Below are 19033 nucleotides of genomic sequence, written 5' to 3' on the forward strand. Positions count from 1 at the left end.
ATTCCATGAGAAATATATAAAATAATATATATATATATATATATATATATATATATATATATATATATATATATATATATATATATATATATATATATATATATATATATATATATATATATATATATATATATATATATACACACACACACACACAAACAATTCCATGAGAGCGCATATGTACAGTATATGTAGATAGACAGCAGGGAATTAGCTGGAGCCACCTTAAGAAGCTGCAGTTCTGCTCACAGAGGGCTGGGTTATGTGGGGTGGGATTTCCTGTGCTTGCAGGTCAGCTGTTCTCTCTCTGTCTCTCTCTCACTCTCTCTCTCTCCCCCATTCACTCTCTTTCTCTCCCTCCTCTGTGGATCGTGCGGTCACTACCCCTCTCTCTCCCCTGGTGCCTCTCTCTTGGGATCTGATTAGTGATGTGTAACCTACAGAATGCCCAGCAGCACTGGAAAAAGATTTAAACCTACAAAATACATCCCTGTCTCCACTGCAGCTGCCTTATTGGTTGGATCAACCACTTTGTTTTTTGTTTTCACGTAAGTACAGCAGATTTGCCTCGGGTGGGGGGGGCCCTATGGGTGCAAACAGCTTGGGGTGGCACCATGCCTGGAGTTGGATGTATAAGGTGGCAAGAGTACACATCCCTGCAAGCCTAAAGGGCCACAGGCCTGGATTTTAGGATCAGTCCTATGTCCTAATGAAGCTGTGATTAGTACAATTTGCTGAGGTTGCTACAATGTGTCTTACAATCCTGGTCTGCTTATGGCTTTTTAATGTTCTATGCCTGTAGGGTCGGGCCTTCAATCCTCTTATATTTGAATTAGGCCAAATGCAATTAAAAGGGAATGATGAAATCATTTTTTTGTTTTTGTTTTAAGCTGCCCTTTGTTCCTCCTGGGTATTTGAAGGCCCTGTTTTGGGGGGGAGCACAGGGTGTCCTAATGTTTTTGTGGGACAGGGTTGCTATGTATAAAGGGCCTTCAGCCTGACCCTGTGCTGTAGTTCTTCTGTATAGGTGATGGTTTCTTATTGCAGAAAGGTTTTCCTGGGTTTATTCTACATTTCAGGTGGGCAGGATGGATTTGCATGGGGTTTTGAGCAGCTGTCACCTTTTTTTTTTACTTTCTGGGATAAACAACTGGCACCCTGAATTCTTACAATTGTTAGTAAATGAGTCTGTACCTTCTGAAGTGTCTCTGTTCAGGTGGGAGAACCACAAATATGTTTTTGTTGTTGCAGGTTTGTGGTTGTGTGATGTGTTGTAGGTACAGATGGGGTCAAACACGAGTGCGATTTGTTGATTGTGCTCATTGGACCTCTTTGTGTACCATTCCTGGTAAAATGCTTTTATGGCTGTGGGAGGGGACCTGGTGTAGTGGCTAAAGTGTTGGCTTTAAATACACAAGTGGTCTTGGTCCAATCATGTTATCTCCCTGTAAGTGTTTCTCACTTTGGACACAGCCATGGGTTTCACCTATGTGGTGGCTGCATGCATGTTTGGGATGTATTTCGGAATGTTCTGCGTTGCACAAGTTTTACTTTTGAATAGAATCCGGTTCCATTGAACTAATCTGTACGTTGACTTTTTCAAATGTGATTGTATCATTAACTCCCTGTATTCTGTCCTGTGAATTCACGTGGACGTCATAGACACCATTCATTAGATTGTAAGCTCTTCGGGGCAGGGACTCCTTTTCCTAAATGTTACTTTTATGCCTGAAAGCGCTAATTCCCATTATGTGTTATTTGTATTATTTGTTATTTATGATTATCACGTTTATTACTGCTGTGCAGCGCTATGTACATTAATGGCGCTATATAAATAAAGATATACATACATACTCAATATATTTATTTATAAAATGTTTTACCAAGGAGTAATACATTGAGTGTTACTTCTCGTTATCAAGTATGTCCTGTGCACAGAATTATGATGACAGATACACTAAATGAACAGGATTCATATAAAAGTTACATAATATCTGTAATCTGCTTTTTAGAAAGTACAGAGAAGTTCTGTGGTTTTCGGCCACTAAGTATATTATGAAGAATTATTTCACTTTCTGAACTCTGCAGCTACAATACCACTAACTTAGACCAGAAATTATCTCTTTTTATTAACTAGCTGTCATTCTTGTGCTTGTATTGTCCCTGGCACATTCGGTATATATTGTGAAATCGTTCCGTTTTTTGTTTCTTTAATATTTAAAGCCGCAATCTTTCCTAAAACCCAGATATTTTTCCGCATTCCGTGCTGTTTTTAGGAAACACGCGCACTCCGTGTTCCCCCAGATCCGGGAATATTCATCAAATAAAAAAAGAAGTCTGTCGGGGGGATCAGAACCGCGGTGCTTGTTAATTGCCGCGTTGATGGCGGGCATTGTTGTGGGACAGTGGTGGTCCGTGGCCTTGCAGTGCTATAGGACTGGCGTGGTCCTTATTACTGAGAACACCTCGCTTCAGATAATTGCAAAACAAATGTTTCATTTCTGCTTCAAATATCGTTGAGTGACGCCTGAGCCCCTTCCCCCCTAACCATATTATTCAACTGTTCAACGGACCATTTTAGGTATACAGATTAAAAACAGAATTGCAAAATACTCCTGTGCAATGCTACTGGAGGGAAAAAAGTGTTAATGCATATAAAAGCTGCCATCATGTACATAATTTTGGTGTGCCAATCCCTTTGTTATTTTTGTACAATACGTTATAGATAGCAGCACCCTCTCCATATACATGGAATGCCCTTCCCCTCAATATCCGACTAGCACCCTCTCTATCCACCTTTAAGACCCACCTTAAAACAAACCTCTGTAACGAAGCATATGATTAGGTCCGTGCAGACACACTTACCAGAACACCCTCCTACTGTCTCTGTGCGTTCTTCCTACTGTCTCTGTGCGTTCTTCCTACTTACCAAGTAGATTGTAAGCTCTTCGGGGCAGCGGCTCCTTTTCCTAAATGTTACTTTTATGTCTGAAGCAATTCTTCCCATTATGTGTTATTTGTATTATTTGTTATTTATATGATTGTCACGTGTATTACTGCTGTGAAGCGCTATGTACATTAATGGCGCTATATATACACACACATACATATACATATATACACACACACACAGAATTTGCTCCCGGGGTCTTCTGCCGTTGAACTGCACTATACATTTATCTCTGGAGACCCCCTGACTCCAGAGATACTTACAAATTCAGTTGCAGCCGTCCCTTCCGGAATTTGCAAAGATGGCGCCCGCGGTTATCCTGTAGGAAGCCGCCGGCTCAGCCCTCCGATGTTGCACCTTTTATATTGCCCCACAAAACCGGCAGCGGGGGCCATTTTAATTTCCCTAATGGGGGAGAAAAGCTGCTGACTACTACACAGTGGTGACCCCCTGGAAGCTAAAAACACCCTCCCCCCCGCCCCATCCGAAATATGTAATAAAAACACCAGGGGGAGTGGGGGGGGGCTGGGGAAGGATTTCTGCTTTAACAATGTAAGGGTTCAGCCCAATCAAAGTCTATTTCACATATTGTTGCCCTCGTGTTTCGGTTTCGGGGCCACAACTTGGAAAAACTTTTTAGCACATCTAGGATTCGGAAACGGCCGTTAAACGCGGTCGAAGGTGTTTTATTAAAGGGATGAGCGCTTTCACCTGACCTTGCTGAGAAGCCGGGGGGCTTGGGGGGGCAGAGTGACCTGGAATCAGTCTGCAGTGAGTGGGGTTATCTGGGGGTACGCCTGCCGCTGATCCAAGAATTACTTCCTTTTGTTTTACAGCGTTGTGTTGCTGAACATACAGGCAGTGAAAGGGTTAAAATGTGTTGCAGGTTATCGTTGAGAACCTAAAGTAAGCATCGAGGTACCTGCCCCCCTTCCGCAAGATGCTGCCTCCCCCCACCCCCCCAGCTCGAATGGATGGGGATAACAAGGCCTGCCTAGTGAGGGAGGGCTGCCATTTTAAAAGTGGTCCGTTGCCGCTCCATTTTTTTAGAATCGGGTATCTCCCGAGTAGTGAGGGAATCACTGCGGAAAGCATGAAATGCTGACTTTTTTTACGTTGGTTTCTGGCTTGAGAGCAGAGACCCTGGAAATGGCTGCAGTTGGCCGGTGGGGATTTTTTCCCGCGCTGCCTTTCCTTGCTTTTGTGCGGTGATGTGTGCCTTTTTTGGTGATGATAAATACTTCCTCGGACTGTGCCGTGCCAAAACATCGAGAGGTATTTTTGTTGTTCCGTTTACGTTTCCGCTTCTCCCTGATTTCGACCCCCCCCCCCCTGTCTCTTCCCGTCTCTTGATCTTATAATTACATCAACATCTCCCCATACAATAAACCCCTAAAGAGCTAATCCCGTCCCGTGGCCGATAAGACGATCACCCGGCTTTTTATAGAACATGCAACTGGATTTCTGCAGCTTGGACCGATGTTCGCAGAGAAACCTTCCGTGGGGGGACGTTTCAATGGAAGTGTTTTGTTGCAGGTATAAAGGAAGGAATAATTCCATTAGGAAGAATTTGTTACATAGTAGATGAGGCTGAAAAAGTACACACGTCCATCAAGTTCAACCTATGCTACATTTTAGACGCCAGATACTTTATCCTATATCTATACTTACTTATTGATCCAGAGGAAGGCAAACAGAAAACCCCAGTGACATATCATCCAATGATATCTCATAAGGTGAAAAATAAATTCCTTCCTGACTCCAAGAATTGGCAATTAGATTACTCCCTGGATCAACATCCTTCCCATGTATACTTATTTGGTATATCCCTGTATACCTTTCCTTTCTAAAAAATGGTGTCCAAACTTTATTGAACATATCTATTGTATCTGCCATCCCAGTCTCCATGGGTAAGTCAATGTGAATCCCACATTGTAACTGCCCTTACTGTAAAGAACCCTTTGCTGAGGGTGAAATTTGTGATTTGATTACGATTCGGGACAGGTTTTTAGGAAGAGCTGTAACCTACACCCAGCGGTTTTATTGCTGTCTTCCTCCCTCTTTTTCACAAAACGGGTTCTGTATATTTGTATATATTCATTATTTTCAATACTCTCTCTATAAGATTTCACTTGGGTTTCGAGTATCGCCCTCCTGTTACATATTCGTGATAAGGAAGCACTGGTCCGTTTTGTGCGTTCTCGATATGTAGAATTTCCGAGGAACGCAACTTGGAAAATAAATGCACTTTGTTTTGACTAAACTTTGGTACTTGGTAGCAGTTTTTAGTCAGCTGGTATTTGCTAAGTTTTAATTTTAAACAAAGGGGATGAAAAATGAATTTGTGGTTTTTTTTGTTTCTTAACCCTTTTTGGTGGGATTGTCCATTTTAATGTGTGTTTGCACTGGTTCCCATGCATTGCCGAGGTGTATTTGGTAAATCTTCATATTTGGTCTCAGTGATGTTTACACCTAGGATTAGTTCTGTTCCCCGTCGCTCTTATAAAAAATATACAATGGTGAACCAGTTTATAAACCGTGGCCTCCAAGAACCCGTGAAGTGGATCTCAGACTTTTTTTTTCCCCGGGCAGCGAGACACGTTGTTTACACGCGGGCCCACACGCGTGTTGTGTGTATTCCTTGTGTGCAGGAGGAAGCTATAATTGTTTGTTACTGGGTTTCATTCAAGTTTGTTTAATCGGTCTCCCTGTTCAGTGACGTTTGCAGAGTTCTGTTCCTCTCTGAGCTTTCAGCCAATTCGTGTGTGTGTGTGTGTGTGTGTGTGTGTGTGTGTGTGTGTGTGTTGATAAATGAACACCTCGTACATAATAAACCTTGGCCCCTTGCAGGCGCACTTACCAGAATACCACCCCAATGTCTCTCTACGTTCTACCTACCAATTAGATTGTAAGCTCTTCGGAGCAGGGACTCCTTTTCCTAAATGTTACTTCTATGCCTGAAGCGCTTCTTCTCATTATGTGTTATTTATATTATTTGTTATTTATGATTGTCACGTGTATTACTGCTGTGAAGCGCTATATAAATAAATCATACATACATAATGTGTGTGTGTGTGTGTGTGTATATATATATATATTTATATCTATATCCCTGCATAACAATATAATCTGTGTGTAGAGAGATTGTATTAATATATATTTCTATGATAGGAAGAGGTTACATTGTTACAGTAATGAGGCCGTTTCCTTAGGTATTTGTTGAGGTAACAATCTGCTGGATGGCTGCTAGTTTCTTTTAGTGGGTATAACCGGCTGCGAGTCTGCGAGTGACCGGCACTGGGCTCCGTCCCACTGTTGTCCAGCTTCTACTGGTCTACCAAGCACATCTGGGCCTCCCCTCCCCGCTCACTATCTGCCTCCCTCACAGGCCCCCGCTGTCCAATCACAGACCAGGAAAAGGGGATTGGGGGAGTCACAGGTGACCCCCTCACATGTGGGGTTAATCGTTCCCAGCTGTGCTCAGAGTAACCAAGAGTTTCACTAAACACCCAGTTACCCTGCAGCATCAACCTTCCTGGGAATCATTTCTATGCTACCATGCTACTCACGTCATCTGCATCACCGCCCGTGTTTGGAGCAAGATGGTACCGTGTGCGATGGAGTATCGCTGCTTTTTAATTACACACCGACAACAACCCTACTTTGTATGTACACGCTTACCGTTCCACTTTTAAATGACATTATTCTACACCGCTTTGGACTTTCCTTCTCTTAGGCTGCGCTTATAGTGCCTGGCCACATGTGACTTTCTCTAAACCAATCGCAGAGCGCCTACTGCACTCTGCCCCGCCCCCTTCGTGATGTCACTGGCCTTGTCGCCAGCGACGTTGCTCAAAACTAAAGTTCAACTTTCGCCGGTGGCGACGAGTGACGTCATCGGTCGTGTCGCCGGCACTGTAAACGCAGCCTTATAGACTAAGAATGATATATATTCTTAAATAAGCTTTTGCTCCCATTTTTAATAAATGTATTTATTTTTCTTTGTCTGGTACATTATCACTACTTTTTCTATACACACTTACAATTCCACGTTCATTTTAACACTAGACTATTACTCTGGAGTGTTTCTCCCTCTCCTATTTTTCTAGCACAGGAATGATATAAATGTCTTAAATACAGTCTATTTAGCCTTGCCCCAATGTTTAATAAATGGCATTTTTTGTTAATCCCGCACAGCACCAGTAAATATTGTACCCCTGTTTGATATCATCTGGTACTGCTCATTAATTAGTGTGTTATATGGCAGAGTTTTCGGTACCTGCACCGCTTGTAATTGCAAAATGAGATTGCACCTTTTTAATGTATGAAGTAGAAAGATTTTGACAATCGCTCCTTTTATTCCCCTAGATAAATCTGAGGCTGGCAGGATATGAATGTCTTGCCCAGGAGGAAATGATCGGTGTGTTTTCTCGTTTTAATCAGATATAGAAAGGTCAGGGGAATATTTAATATGGTTGTGGGGCGATGGTGGACTCCGTGTTCTAGGGAGAAATAATTGTAATAATAAATCGTTCTTGCTCTTCCCAAAAAGAATTATATATGTGTAACAGGCGCTCTTATAGTGTGTCTGTGCGAGGATATATGGACAGGCACTTATATTGTATGTATGTGTATGTATGGATAGGCACTTACATATAGTGTGTATGTGTATGTATGGATAGGCACTTATATATAGTGTGTATGTATGGATAGGCACTTATATATAGTGTGTGGGGACAGGCACTTATATAATGAGAATGCGCCCATCGTGGACGAAAAACGTTGGTTCTGCTTTAATAAATCTTTCTCACCATATAAGTGCCCGTCCATCCAACTGTATGCGTCCTTATTACCGTGCACCCAGACATGTTTTATCTCTTATTACCGTGCACCCAGACATGCGGTGTACATGAGACACAAATACAGGAATATATATTATATCTCTTATTATAATTATTCTCCGTGTCCTGTAACATTGCTGCTTTTTCACGCTGTGTGGGGGGGGGGGGGCTTTTTACTTTTATGATCGCCCCAATAAATAATACATAGGTCTGCATCCTGACAATTACACCAAGTGTCCAGTTTATTCCTTTGCATAGTCACACTGACCTTTTTTCGGTAGTTGGCTGCAGAAGATGAGGTGTGTGTGTGTGTCTTTCTCCCCCCCACCTCATTTTCTTTCTGTCCGCCCCACTATTCCTCTTCTGCCTCATACAGGAGAAACACACACACACACACACGTCTCCGTGGGGTGTGGGAGCCTGACTGCGATTTCAGGGAGCGTTGGCAGCCATGGAGCTTATCGGTCGTGTAACAGACGTCCCGGATTCTTCCTTAATCACCTGGATACTTACTAGCGCACACTTTGTTCTGATTTTGTCTTGTGTAACTTGGCTGTTATACCCAGTACAGCAGGCGGTTCTCCTCTCCAGTCCCCAAGACACCCCCGTCTCCCCCAACAGGTCAGGTTTTCAGGATATCCCAGCTTCAGCACAGGTGGCTCAATCACTGAGCCTCTGATTTGAGCCACCTGTGCTGAAGCAGGGACTTATTGAGCCACCTGTGCTAAAGCAGGGATATCCTGAAAACCTGTCCTGTTGGTGGGTCTTGTGGACTGCAGTTGGCCCACCCCTGCAACACTGTAATATAATTTTCACATTACGATGACTCCCCCCCCCCCCCCCTTAACCCTGTATGGTTTTAATAGATTTGTGAACAATTCTACACTGGACGATGTTAGTATTCGTTCTTTTAATCCGAGTCCCCATTATCACATCGTTTTTGTCATTATCTCATTTTCATGCTGCACGTCGTGGCTTCTGCTCGACCTCCGATGGTATCGCGGGGTTAGAAGACGCTGATTTCAAATGACAAAAATGGCCACTTCCCCACTTTTTTTTTTTTCCCCAAGTTTTTTTTTCTTTTCTTTCTCTCCTGACAAACCAAATTCTAAATCATATTAAAAACCAAGAACGTGCGCTGTTCTCATTAATAGTCACAATCACTTTGCCAAAATCCCCAAGTTTTTGCAATTTGTATCTTTTTTGTGTACGGCAACTAGGACATTAAGAAAATAAATCTGTCTTTCCCAGTAAATATTTATTAAATACAATACAGACAGCGCGTTCCAAGCTATTCTGGAACGTTACTATCCCGTGCTCCGTCTCCAGGGGATATTATTCTGTAGCAGATGTGTTGCTGACGCAACTTTTACAGCAACACGATGATTTTCGGTCGCCTGCAGCAGTGTGCTGAGCTGAAGCGTGGCGATGAGATGCACACTGCTCTGGCACTGCAGGCGTTACGTTATACTGAAGGGATAGTGATGCCGTATAAGCCTTGAGATTGTTATTGACCTTGCTGCATCTCCCCTTTGAGACTCTCGCTCCGTTTGACCTTGATTTAATCACTTAGGGCCATTTTACTAAGCGGTGCTAACCTGTCGTGTCTTAACACCGCCCCCTGTGCTAATAGCAAAGATTGTAAGGAGCGTGGAGCAGGTTTCTTCTGTCTGTATTGTTCTAAGTGGATGGCAGCTTTAGCAGGCTGCCCCAAGTACAAATAAAGTGTTATCTAGTTAATGACAGATCTGTATAGGACGGAATATCCGCTTACGTTCCAGGGTGACTGTGTTGAACTTGATTCCACACTGGGCAGTGCCTGTGTATATATAGCAGCTGCATTGCTACAGAGGATGCCAATAATGATTTTTACTCCGGAGCGAGACTTCAGCGCCCGCCCTCCGCCTGCCTCCTACCCGGCACCACGTACGGGACCCTTCTGAATTAAAGCAGCGGTCCGCGACGATCGCCATTTTTGTATTTCTTCTTTTTCTTGCCCTTTCCAAGACGGATAATGCGTGATGGGCTTTGATGGAACCTCGACGCGTTTTGCACGTATTGCGTGCTTCATCAGGGGCCCCCCTGATTTTAAGCACGTTATGTGCGAAACGCACTGAAGTTCCATCACAGCCTATCACGCGTCACCCGGGCCGCAGACAGACTTCCCGGGGCCCGGGACTACAGTTCTGACCGGGCCTCCCCTGTCAGCAGTGTTGCGAGCCCCATTTCAGACCTTGCGAGCCCCATTTCAGACCTTGCGAGCCCCCCATTATATCCTTCCCTCTTCCCATATATTTATCTCCGTCTCACCCCTCACTCTACCCCCGTCCATCAATTACCCCACGCTCACTCAATCCCTGCCCTCCCGCCTGGCATGTATTTCTCTCCCCTGCGTCTCACTCTTTCTCCCTCTTTTCCTCACTCGCCCCCTCTCTCCTCTCCCTCCGTCAATTACCCCAACACTCACTCATTCCCTCCCCCCCCCCACTATTCCCCCACCCACTATTCCCCCCCCCCACTATTCCCCCATAACAAAAAACTTCCCATCCCCAATGCAAAAAACTTCCCACCCCTAAACACATACAAAAAAAATCCCCCCCCCCCAATATATACAACCTCCCCCCCAATATATACAACCTCCACCACCCCCGCAGATACATACAAAAACCCCACCTACCCAATACATATAAATAAAAACAGTACATATAACCCCCACAGATAGATAGATAGATGTAGAGGTATCTGTACCGTGTTAGCCGAGCTTAATAATCAAAAACGAATAGGCCCAAACCATCACACACGGAACAGGAGACGGTCCTGTCGGCGGTTATTTCTGACTGGCCATAAGATGAACGAATTGAAGGTGGCCGTACTCAAAGGTAATCTTAGAACACCGAAAGAGAGACGGTTGCATGAATACAAATGTTTGCAACTGTTCGGGACACTTGGCGGCACACCCCCAGGAAGAAGATCACTCGGGGATCGAAACGCCTGATGTTTTGTGTCTGTTTCAATACATTATTTTGCTGACTTACCTCGGAGTGCTGTCTTTTTTCGCTTCATTGCATCGCCAGTTAACCAACCCCACACTGATGAGACCCATTAAGGTCGAAACGGCTGTCTGTGGGTGAGTTTTCTGGCTATGCATCTTAACCCTGGCTGTGCTCAAAGCTGTGACCATGCAGCAAGCTTAAGCCTATAGGGAACCATATATAAAATGGTTTTTGAAGCAAAAAGTGGCACTGTGTGCTCATTTGCATGTCATTTCCCAGAATCCCTTGCTGCAGTGGAAGTGCTGTGTGCTGGGTGATAATGGTGAAAGGCGGAGTTGCAGACCTGCCTAAGACATGCAAATGAGCATACAGTATATTTACATTTGCTATATGCTTTGCTGTGGAGGGTTTTTGTCACTTTTTTTACTCACCATAACTTAACTGTGTGTGTGTGTGTGTGTGTGTGTGTGTGTGTGTGTGTGTCACATGTATTATGCTACATCTGGTACATATAGTCACATGAAATTTCTTTGTGATTTTTTTTTCTATATGTCTTACAGTGTTGGTATTTAAGAGTTTAGTGTTTCTCTTATTGTTTTATTTATATTTTAATTGTTTATTGTTTTTTCTGTGTTACTAATAAAGTCCATCCCATTTTTCTCCAACTTGAGTGCTTTGTAAAGGACCTCATGTTTCTCTTCTGTGGTTCTGTATTATTCTGGTCCTTTAGCTCCACCAGAGACTATACTTATACCTGACCACGGGTCTTTTGTTTTACTTTAAGATTTTAAATAGTGATTCGATTGTGTGTGTGTGTGTGTGTGTGTGTGTGTGTATATATCTATATCAATATCACACACCTACAAAAGACCCCAATCGATTAAAATAAATAAAACTATACATATAAAAAAAAACCTCCCCAATACATATAAAAAATACCCCAACCCATATAAAAATACAGACTTACCTTGGGTCAGGCCGGGCCTGGTGTCTGCGGGGGTCCGCTGGCTGGGGGTGGGGGCCCGCCCGGTGCTGAAAATTTCCCCCGACCTCTGGCCAGGCCCTGCTGCCGGTTGTGGCCGGGCCCCAACTCTCAGCTGCCTGCAGGACCTTTCCTCTCCCTGTCCCACGCCGCCGAGCTTCCACTGCCGGCGCGCGCTCCGACGTCAAGCTTACTTCCGGCGCGCAGCTGAGAGACGGCCCAGCACATCACCACGTTAACACATTCTGACACTTCCAAGTTCTCGCTTTCGTAGTGCTGCGCGGTATCGATCAGGGCACCGCTGCACCTGCTCCTTGCTCTATACCATCCACGGGCCTACTCTCACTGGAAGAACGTGGAGCCTACTTTTACAGTTCTAATTGTAAGGTTATGCTACTCGTTGCATGGTTGCATAGTAGATAAGGTTGAAAAAATACATTGTGTGTGTGTGTGTGTGTGTGTGTGTGTGTGTGTGTGTGTTTTTAATGCATTATCTGCTATCCACTGCTGCTGTGCTGTGTCTTCTTGTTGCATTTCACTGAAGATCTGGTTGGGTTTTCCGTGTGGGCGAACGGAGCGCCCATTCCTGACTTATGCTGCAAAGAAGGGATTCTACCCCCAGTACCATGCTCGCGTTCATTCGAATTTTGTGATGGTCTCCGTGATTTGGGACTTTCTTCTCTATGTATGTATATAGATTTATTTATTTTAGATTGTAAGCTCTTCGGGCTGGGCCTTTATCATATGTTGCCATTTATTTGCTGCTCATCTATTGTTTTTGTACTTTTTTTTTTTTTTTCCCTGCATCCTGTCCCAGCCTCCAGGTCAGATTGTACCAGCGATCCAGTCCTGGTTTTGTACTCCCCTACGCTGGTCTGCTGGTATTCTGTAGGGTAAGGTCCCAAAGAAAGACCGGCATGGATCCTCACCCTCATCCCACTGCTGAGCGGCAGTCAGCGGGCACTTTGAGGGACTTTTTCTCGGTCTTTTGGCAGCGCGGCTGTTCCCTGCTGCCTGATAAATTCATTATCTCTCTCTCCGACTGGCTTCTCTTTCCTGTGCACGGCGTCTGCCAAATGAAACACCCGCCCCGCCCCGAGCACTGGGTGCAATCAAGGCCTTCAGGTCTCGTCCAAAAACAAATCATTTATTTATTTATTTTGCAACTCATTCCTCATTCTCCTTTTTTGCGCCTTTATATTCCAGTGGGGGATAAATTGACACTTCCACGCGTTCTTTATCTGCGGGGCCTAGCGCGATGACGCAGAGCGGCTAACCTTCCTTGTAAGGGCTCGCTCGGACAGGCTGCTACGGCAGCGTGCTAGCGTTCGCGCCCCCGCCGCGTGCTACTGCAGCACAGAGATCTCTGCTCAAACTGCAGGAGGCAGATTGCGGCGTTGGGGGCATTGGGGGGGGGGGGGGCGTGCGTCACGGAGCTGGTTCGCCTTTATTGGCTGAACCAGCTCGCGTCACGCGACCGTAGCACCAAATTTCAATTTGGGTTGTGCCGGCAAAATGTCGCAGCGTCAACGCTGTACTTTGCCGCCGGTGGAGTTTTCAGTTTGAAAACTCCCACCGCACAGCCCAAAATTGCGACGGACGGTTGTGCGCGCACACGGCGCATCGCCTTCTGTCTGAGCTAAGGCTAAGATCTCTGATCACAGCGCGGCTCGCTGTGTATCCTTCCGACACGTGAAATGATGTTCATTTCGTGGAATTAACCCCTTCGGTGCTGGAGGGAGCAGCCATGCCTTTTCCCTGCTCACGGTAGAGCAGGGGTCGGCAACTCCAGTTCTCAACCCCTTCTCCCCCCCGCAAACAGGTCGGGTTTTAAGGATATCACTGCTTCAGCACAGGTGGCTCAGTCGAAGACTGCACCACCTGTGCTGAAGCAGGAATATTCTGAAAACCTCACCTGTTGGGAGGGAGAGGGGGGGGGGGAGTCTTGAGAACAGAATGTAAGAACCTCTGCTGTATTCTATCCGTAACTCTCGGAGGGTCCCCCAGCCTCCCCTCCCCTCCCCCCCCCTTCACTGAAATATTGTACAATTACAGGTATCTTGGGTGTCACTTTTTGCTTCCCCTGCCAGTGGGATCTGCAGATCCTTGTTGCAGCTTAAAGGGGCAATCGCTCCTAGGAGCCAACGTGAGCGAATTCCAGTGACCTGTTTAGGGGGTCTCACCTGGGTGACCAATAACTTTGTTTTACCCAAATCCAACACCTATAAGTCATTTCAATGTATTTGATTAAAGTGAGACTTGAGACTTGGGAGGGGGTTTGATTCCCTCTGGCGGCTCCCCTCGGTGTGATGTCACGGTGTGATGCCATGGTGTGATGTCACAGGGTGATCAGTGAGGCTTGTACAGCCAGACTCCCCCCCCCCCCCCCTCCTTTATCTCTATTGGCTCTCAGATAAGGACAGGGGGAGATAAGGGGAAAGACAACACTTGATTGACAAACACTTCCCCATTCAGAGGCCCCTTAGAAATTGAATTGATCGACTATGTGGAATTGCACCTTTTAACAGTTTGGACCACTAAAGCTAGGATCATGCAGCCAGTATATCCTGTTAAGGTGGTGGTGCTGGATTTTTTTGGGGGGGGGGGGGGGGCGCGGCGCGGGTGCTTGCAGAGGCCCCGTGCGCTTCCCCCGAGGCATTTAAATTAAATGCCGGGGGGATCGCGTGAGGCCTCTGCAACAATACAACTTACGCTGTCAAATGACGCCGCGGTCTCATACGGGGTGACGTCATGCGGCCGTCTCCAATGAAACGGGGTCACGTGACGCCACGACACAAGCGAAAGGGGGGCGCGAGAGCGAGGGGGGAGCTGGCAGAGGGGCGCAGCTCAAGTTTGCGCTCCCCTGTGTTAAGGGACAGCAGTTCCTTCTCTTGGATGCCCCAGCCTGAGCTTGGCTGCTGGTTCTGCATTGTGAGCCTATTACATATTGCATGTTTGTTTTGTGGTTTTTCTTTTATAAACATGGGATTGGAGCAGTGGGTCTCCGGAGCTGAACCCCATTCATTTCAGCTGCGTGGACCCCCTTCTTCGGGCGATACTTGCCTCCCGTAGGGGCTTGCCGGTAGTCGCGCCGCTCGGCTACCAGGGTTCACATAATGGCCGCTTTTCAAAAGCTCCCGCTCCCTACGGGCCAATATGAAGCCGCGATGTCGTCATCCGGTGCGGCTTCTTCTTGGCCCTGTGGTGCTTTAAACATCTCCTGATGAAGCACGTTGTTGCGAAACGCGTTGAGGTCACGGGGAGCCATTCAACGTGTTGAGGTCACGGGGAGCCATTCAACGTGTTGAGGTCACGGGGAGCCATTCAACGCGTTTACTGATTGGCTGGGGCGGTGTGTTCCAGGAAGTGTCTGCTGTGATTCCTTCTCCGTGGCTGGCGCTGTCCGGACTTCAGTGCGCCTGCCAGCGGTTCCAGCTTCCTCTATCTGGGTCAGTACTGCCTCCCCCTTTCAGCTCACTCTTCCGTGCAGCGGGGGCATTTTATTATTATTAGATGCACTCTTAAGTCTGATGGTCTTGGGAGACTGTTAAGTCTGTTATTACTAATTTTTGTTATTTTTATATGATATATATATATATTTTGTGTTTGCATTTATGTATTTATTGTGCTAGCCAAGCGGTTTTGGAACCGCATGTGTGTGTGTTTTTTAATTGTGACTGGAGTTCAGACCTTTTTATTAATAAATTACCAGTACACCTATTGATAGTTTTGATTTTGATCATTTTAGAGTGTTTCTGTTTTGCTCCTTTAAAGTGTGTGTGTGTGTGTGTGTGTGTGTGTGTGTGTGTGTGGGCCCCTACCCAGCGAGGGGACGCGGGTATCCGTCACATGCAAACACAGAGCATCTGTCTGCTGTCGTTAAAAATAGAAGCCAGCGGGAGAGCGGTCAGCCTGTCACAGGACATCAGGCGGGGGCCCCCCTGTTTGGCGAGGGTGCCCCCCGGTGTTTGCTAATGCGGCCCCTTTAAATCAGCTGAGGGCATCTCCTGCCAGGGAATTGGCTCGAGCTGCTGGGGGTCCTGCGTTTCTCTCTCTCTTGTCTTTCTGCCTTGTGACCGCGCTTTGTTAGCAGGAAACCTCAGCAGTAGGTCAGTGGGATATGTAACAGTCGCTGTGTGTATAAGGGTGTCGCTCTCCCGACCTGTGACGTATTCGGGGGGGCAGATGCGATGCACAGGCAGGATTGTTGCAGAGGAGTTAATCTGTGCTATACAGCTGCTAGTCTCTATTGATATTGGGTATTTAGTCGTGTGTCTGTAAAGCTATTGTGGCTAATAATAAGTTTAATTTAAACCTGAACCCAATGACTGCCAGAGGCGTCTGGTTCTTGTATATATATATATATATATATATATATATATATATATATATATATATATATATATATATATATATATATATATATATATATATATATATATATATATATATATATATATATATATATATATATATATATATATATATATATATATATATATATATATATATATATCAAAAAATAAATAGATGATACCGTTCTGTGGCTAATGAAATGCTTTTATTTGTGCGAGCTTTATACACTGATCTCTTCTACCGGCGATGTTACAAAAGCTCGCACAAATAAAAGCATTTCGTTAGCCACAGAACGGTATCATCTATTTATTTTTGATTATTGAAGCTCGGCTAACACGGTACTGATACCTCTACATAGATAGAGATTATATATATATATATCAAAGCGTGTGCACGTCTCATAAGCCAGTCCTCAAGCCCCAACAGGTCAGGTTTTCAGGATATCCCAGCTTCAGCACAGGTGGATCAATCAGAGGCTCAGTCGAAGACTGAGCCACCTGTGCTGAAGCAGGACTGACACACCTCTGCTGCCAGGACCGTTCTAGCACTTAAGTGGTTTAAAAGGGGACCAGCCTGCTCCCCTTTCTCCTGAAGAGCTAGCGGCTCTCGGCACAGAAGGGGTTAATAGTGGCAGAGCGGCCTCCCCATTTCTGTTTTAACAAGCTGTGAAATATTCCAGACAGGGTCAGGATTGGGTTTCAATGAGATCACAGCAGCTGCTGGAGGCACTTTAACCCTTCACTGCCAGTGGAGGGGGGGGGGGCGGCGGCGGCATCGCGCCTCCTGCCAATCCGCAGGCCTACGGCGCAGTGCCACTTTAGCGGCGTCCGTTCAACGCAGCCAAGTCCCTGCCACGGGACACGTGCAGCAAGCAGGCCTCGTGTGGCCAAAGCCTGATGATACTTGGGTGGGGGGGAGGGGATCGGAAGGTGGGGAGACGAGGGGGCTATGGGGGGGGGTGAGGGGGGTATGGTGGGTGAGAGGGGATATGGGGGGAGAAGAGGGTGTATGGGGGGGAGAGAGGGGGTATAGGGTATCGCTGCTTTCATTTTCTTTAAAAACTCGCAGTTCCGCTTTTTTTTTTTGTAACTTAAGTTTTTATTGAAGTTATTTGGGGGGGGGGTACAGAAAAGAATAAGGAATATGAGGGGGGGAGCAGAAATCATAAGGGGGGGGTGTACATATTGCATTCATCACAAGATATGGATTACATATGTTACATAGCTGATCTCTCGTATTTGACCTTTACCCTTGGGCGCTCAGAAATGAGGTCTCGCACTGTGGGTCGCGTTTGTCTCTTGGTACCGTGTTGTGTGGTAGCTTGGATTGGACCGGCCCCCTCAATGGTCAGTTCCACTTTCAATGTTGGTGATTTTGCTGCTGACCTTCAGGGCCGGGCAACACCTGTCCTCAAGGGCCACCAACCGGCCAGGTTTTCAGCATATCCCTGCTTCAGCACAGGTGGCTCGATACGTGTTTCAGTCAACGACTGCACCACCTGTGCTGAAGCAGGGATATCCTGAAAACCTGACCTGTTGGTGGCCCCTGAGGACTGGAGCGGGTAACCCCTGCCCTAAAGTAATGAAGCTGCCATCATTACCCGAGAGACACGTGAGCGAGGGAAGACTCTGGGGGGATAATCTCCCTGCAGTATACAGGGATTTACCATATGGGAGGTGTGGTTGTATAGGCGGCAGGGGGTCCCCACAGGTGACCCGCGTTAATGTCGGCTCTAGGGACCCCCTGCCTGCGGTACTGTCCCCCTAAGGGGCAAACAAAGTTAGAGGTTGAAAGCTCACTCCAAGACTGCACCAGCTGTGCTGAAGTATATCCTGAAAACCTGACCTGTTGAGGGGCCTGGAGGGCCGGTGTCGCCCACCCCTGCGTCCTATTATTAGCAGAAATCTCGCTGGCGGGCAGCTTTTACCCATTTACATTGTGGCTCTCGTTAAGGGATCCGGTTTTGTATGTGCCGGCCGCGGCGGCTCCAACGATGCAGGGATTGCAGAACCGGACATTAACCCCCTGTTGTCGCTCCCGGGCGGGCATGGGGCCCTAACAAGTTGCACCAAGGCTAAGTGCTTTTATTAGTGTGGCTCTGCCGCTTTAAGACGCTGTAGTGTGCTGGTACGGTCAGATGTTGGCGTACGCCGGCGAGATCAGATCAGACTAATCATTCCATAGGAACCGGATATTATCCAAATCTTCGCTTCTCCGCATAGTTTCCATATTATTCACCGGTTTAGTAGGCAAGGGGGAAAAAACTTTCCATTACTCTTAGAAACACAAAAAGTCATATATACCCACTATAGAGAGAGCCGGGGACGGGGGAGAATCCTGTTGGGAGGAGGGGGGTCCATTCTGTGTTTGTGGCTTTCTCCCCCCCCCCCCCCCCATTGGGTTTGACTCCGTTTCCTGCACTTTCGGTTATTCTCGGCTGGAAACGCGGGGAATGGTTTTTTTCCTGGGCTCTCATTGGTTGAGGCTTGGAGCCTTCAGCTGGGGGAAGGGCCACTTTGTGTATAAATTACAGTACATTGACATTATCAAATCTATATGCACAGTATGTCTGGAATGTGTTTACCAGAAGGCATTTCTCAGGAGTTTCCTCACTTAAACTGAATAGTTACACGTGTGTTTGTGCCCCACAATCCCCCTCCCCCCCCACACACACACACAATCTCCCCCCCCCCCACACACACACAATCTCCCCCCCCACACACACACACACAATCTCCCCCCCTCCACACACACACACACACACACACAATCTCCCTCTCCACACACACACACACACACACACACAATCTCCCCCCCTCCACACACACAATCCCCCCCACACACACACACAATATCTCCCTCTCCACACACACACACACACACACACACACACACACACACACACACACAC

General features: G+C 46.4%; 1 protein-coding gene across 1 annotated transcript in view; it reads left to right on the forward strand.

The window, feature by feature from the left end:
- The first annotated feature begins 276 nt into the window (after positions 1–276).
- Positions 277–19033, forward strand: part of ZDHHC8 (zDHHC palmitoyltransferase 8) — a 49607-nt gene continuing 30850 nt past the window's right edge. The window contains exon 1 of the mRNA XM_075568589.1: positions 277–548. Within this exon, the coding sequence (XP_075424704.1) occupies positions 445–548 (104 nt within the window). The 5' untranslated portion in view covers positions 277–444. The remainder of the gene's footprint in view (positions 549–19033) is intronic.

The sequence above is a fragment of the Ascaphus truei genome, chromosome 13, assembly GCF_040206685.1.
Source record: "Ascaphus truei isolate aAscTru1 chromosome 13, aAscTru1.hap1, whole genome shotgun sequence".
Taxonomy (NCBI): domain Eukaryota; kingdom Metazoa; phylum Chordata; class Amphibia; order Anura; family Ascaphidae; genus Ascaphus; species Ascaphus truei.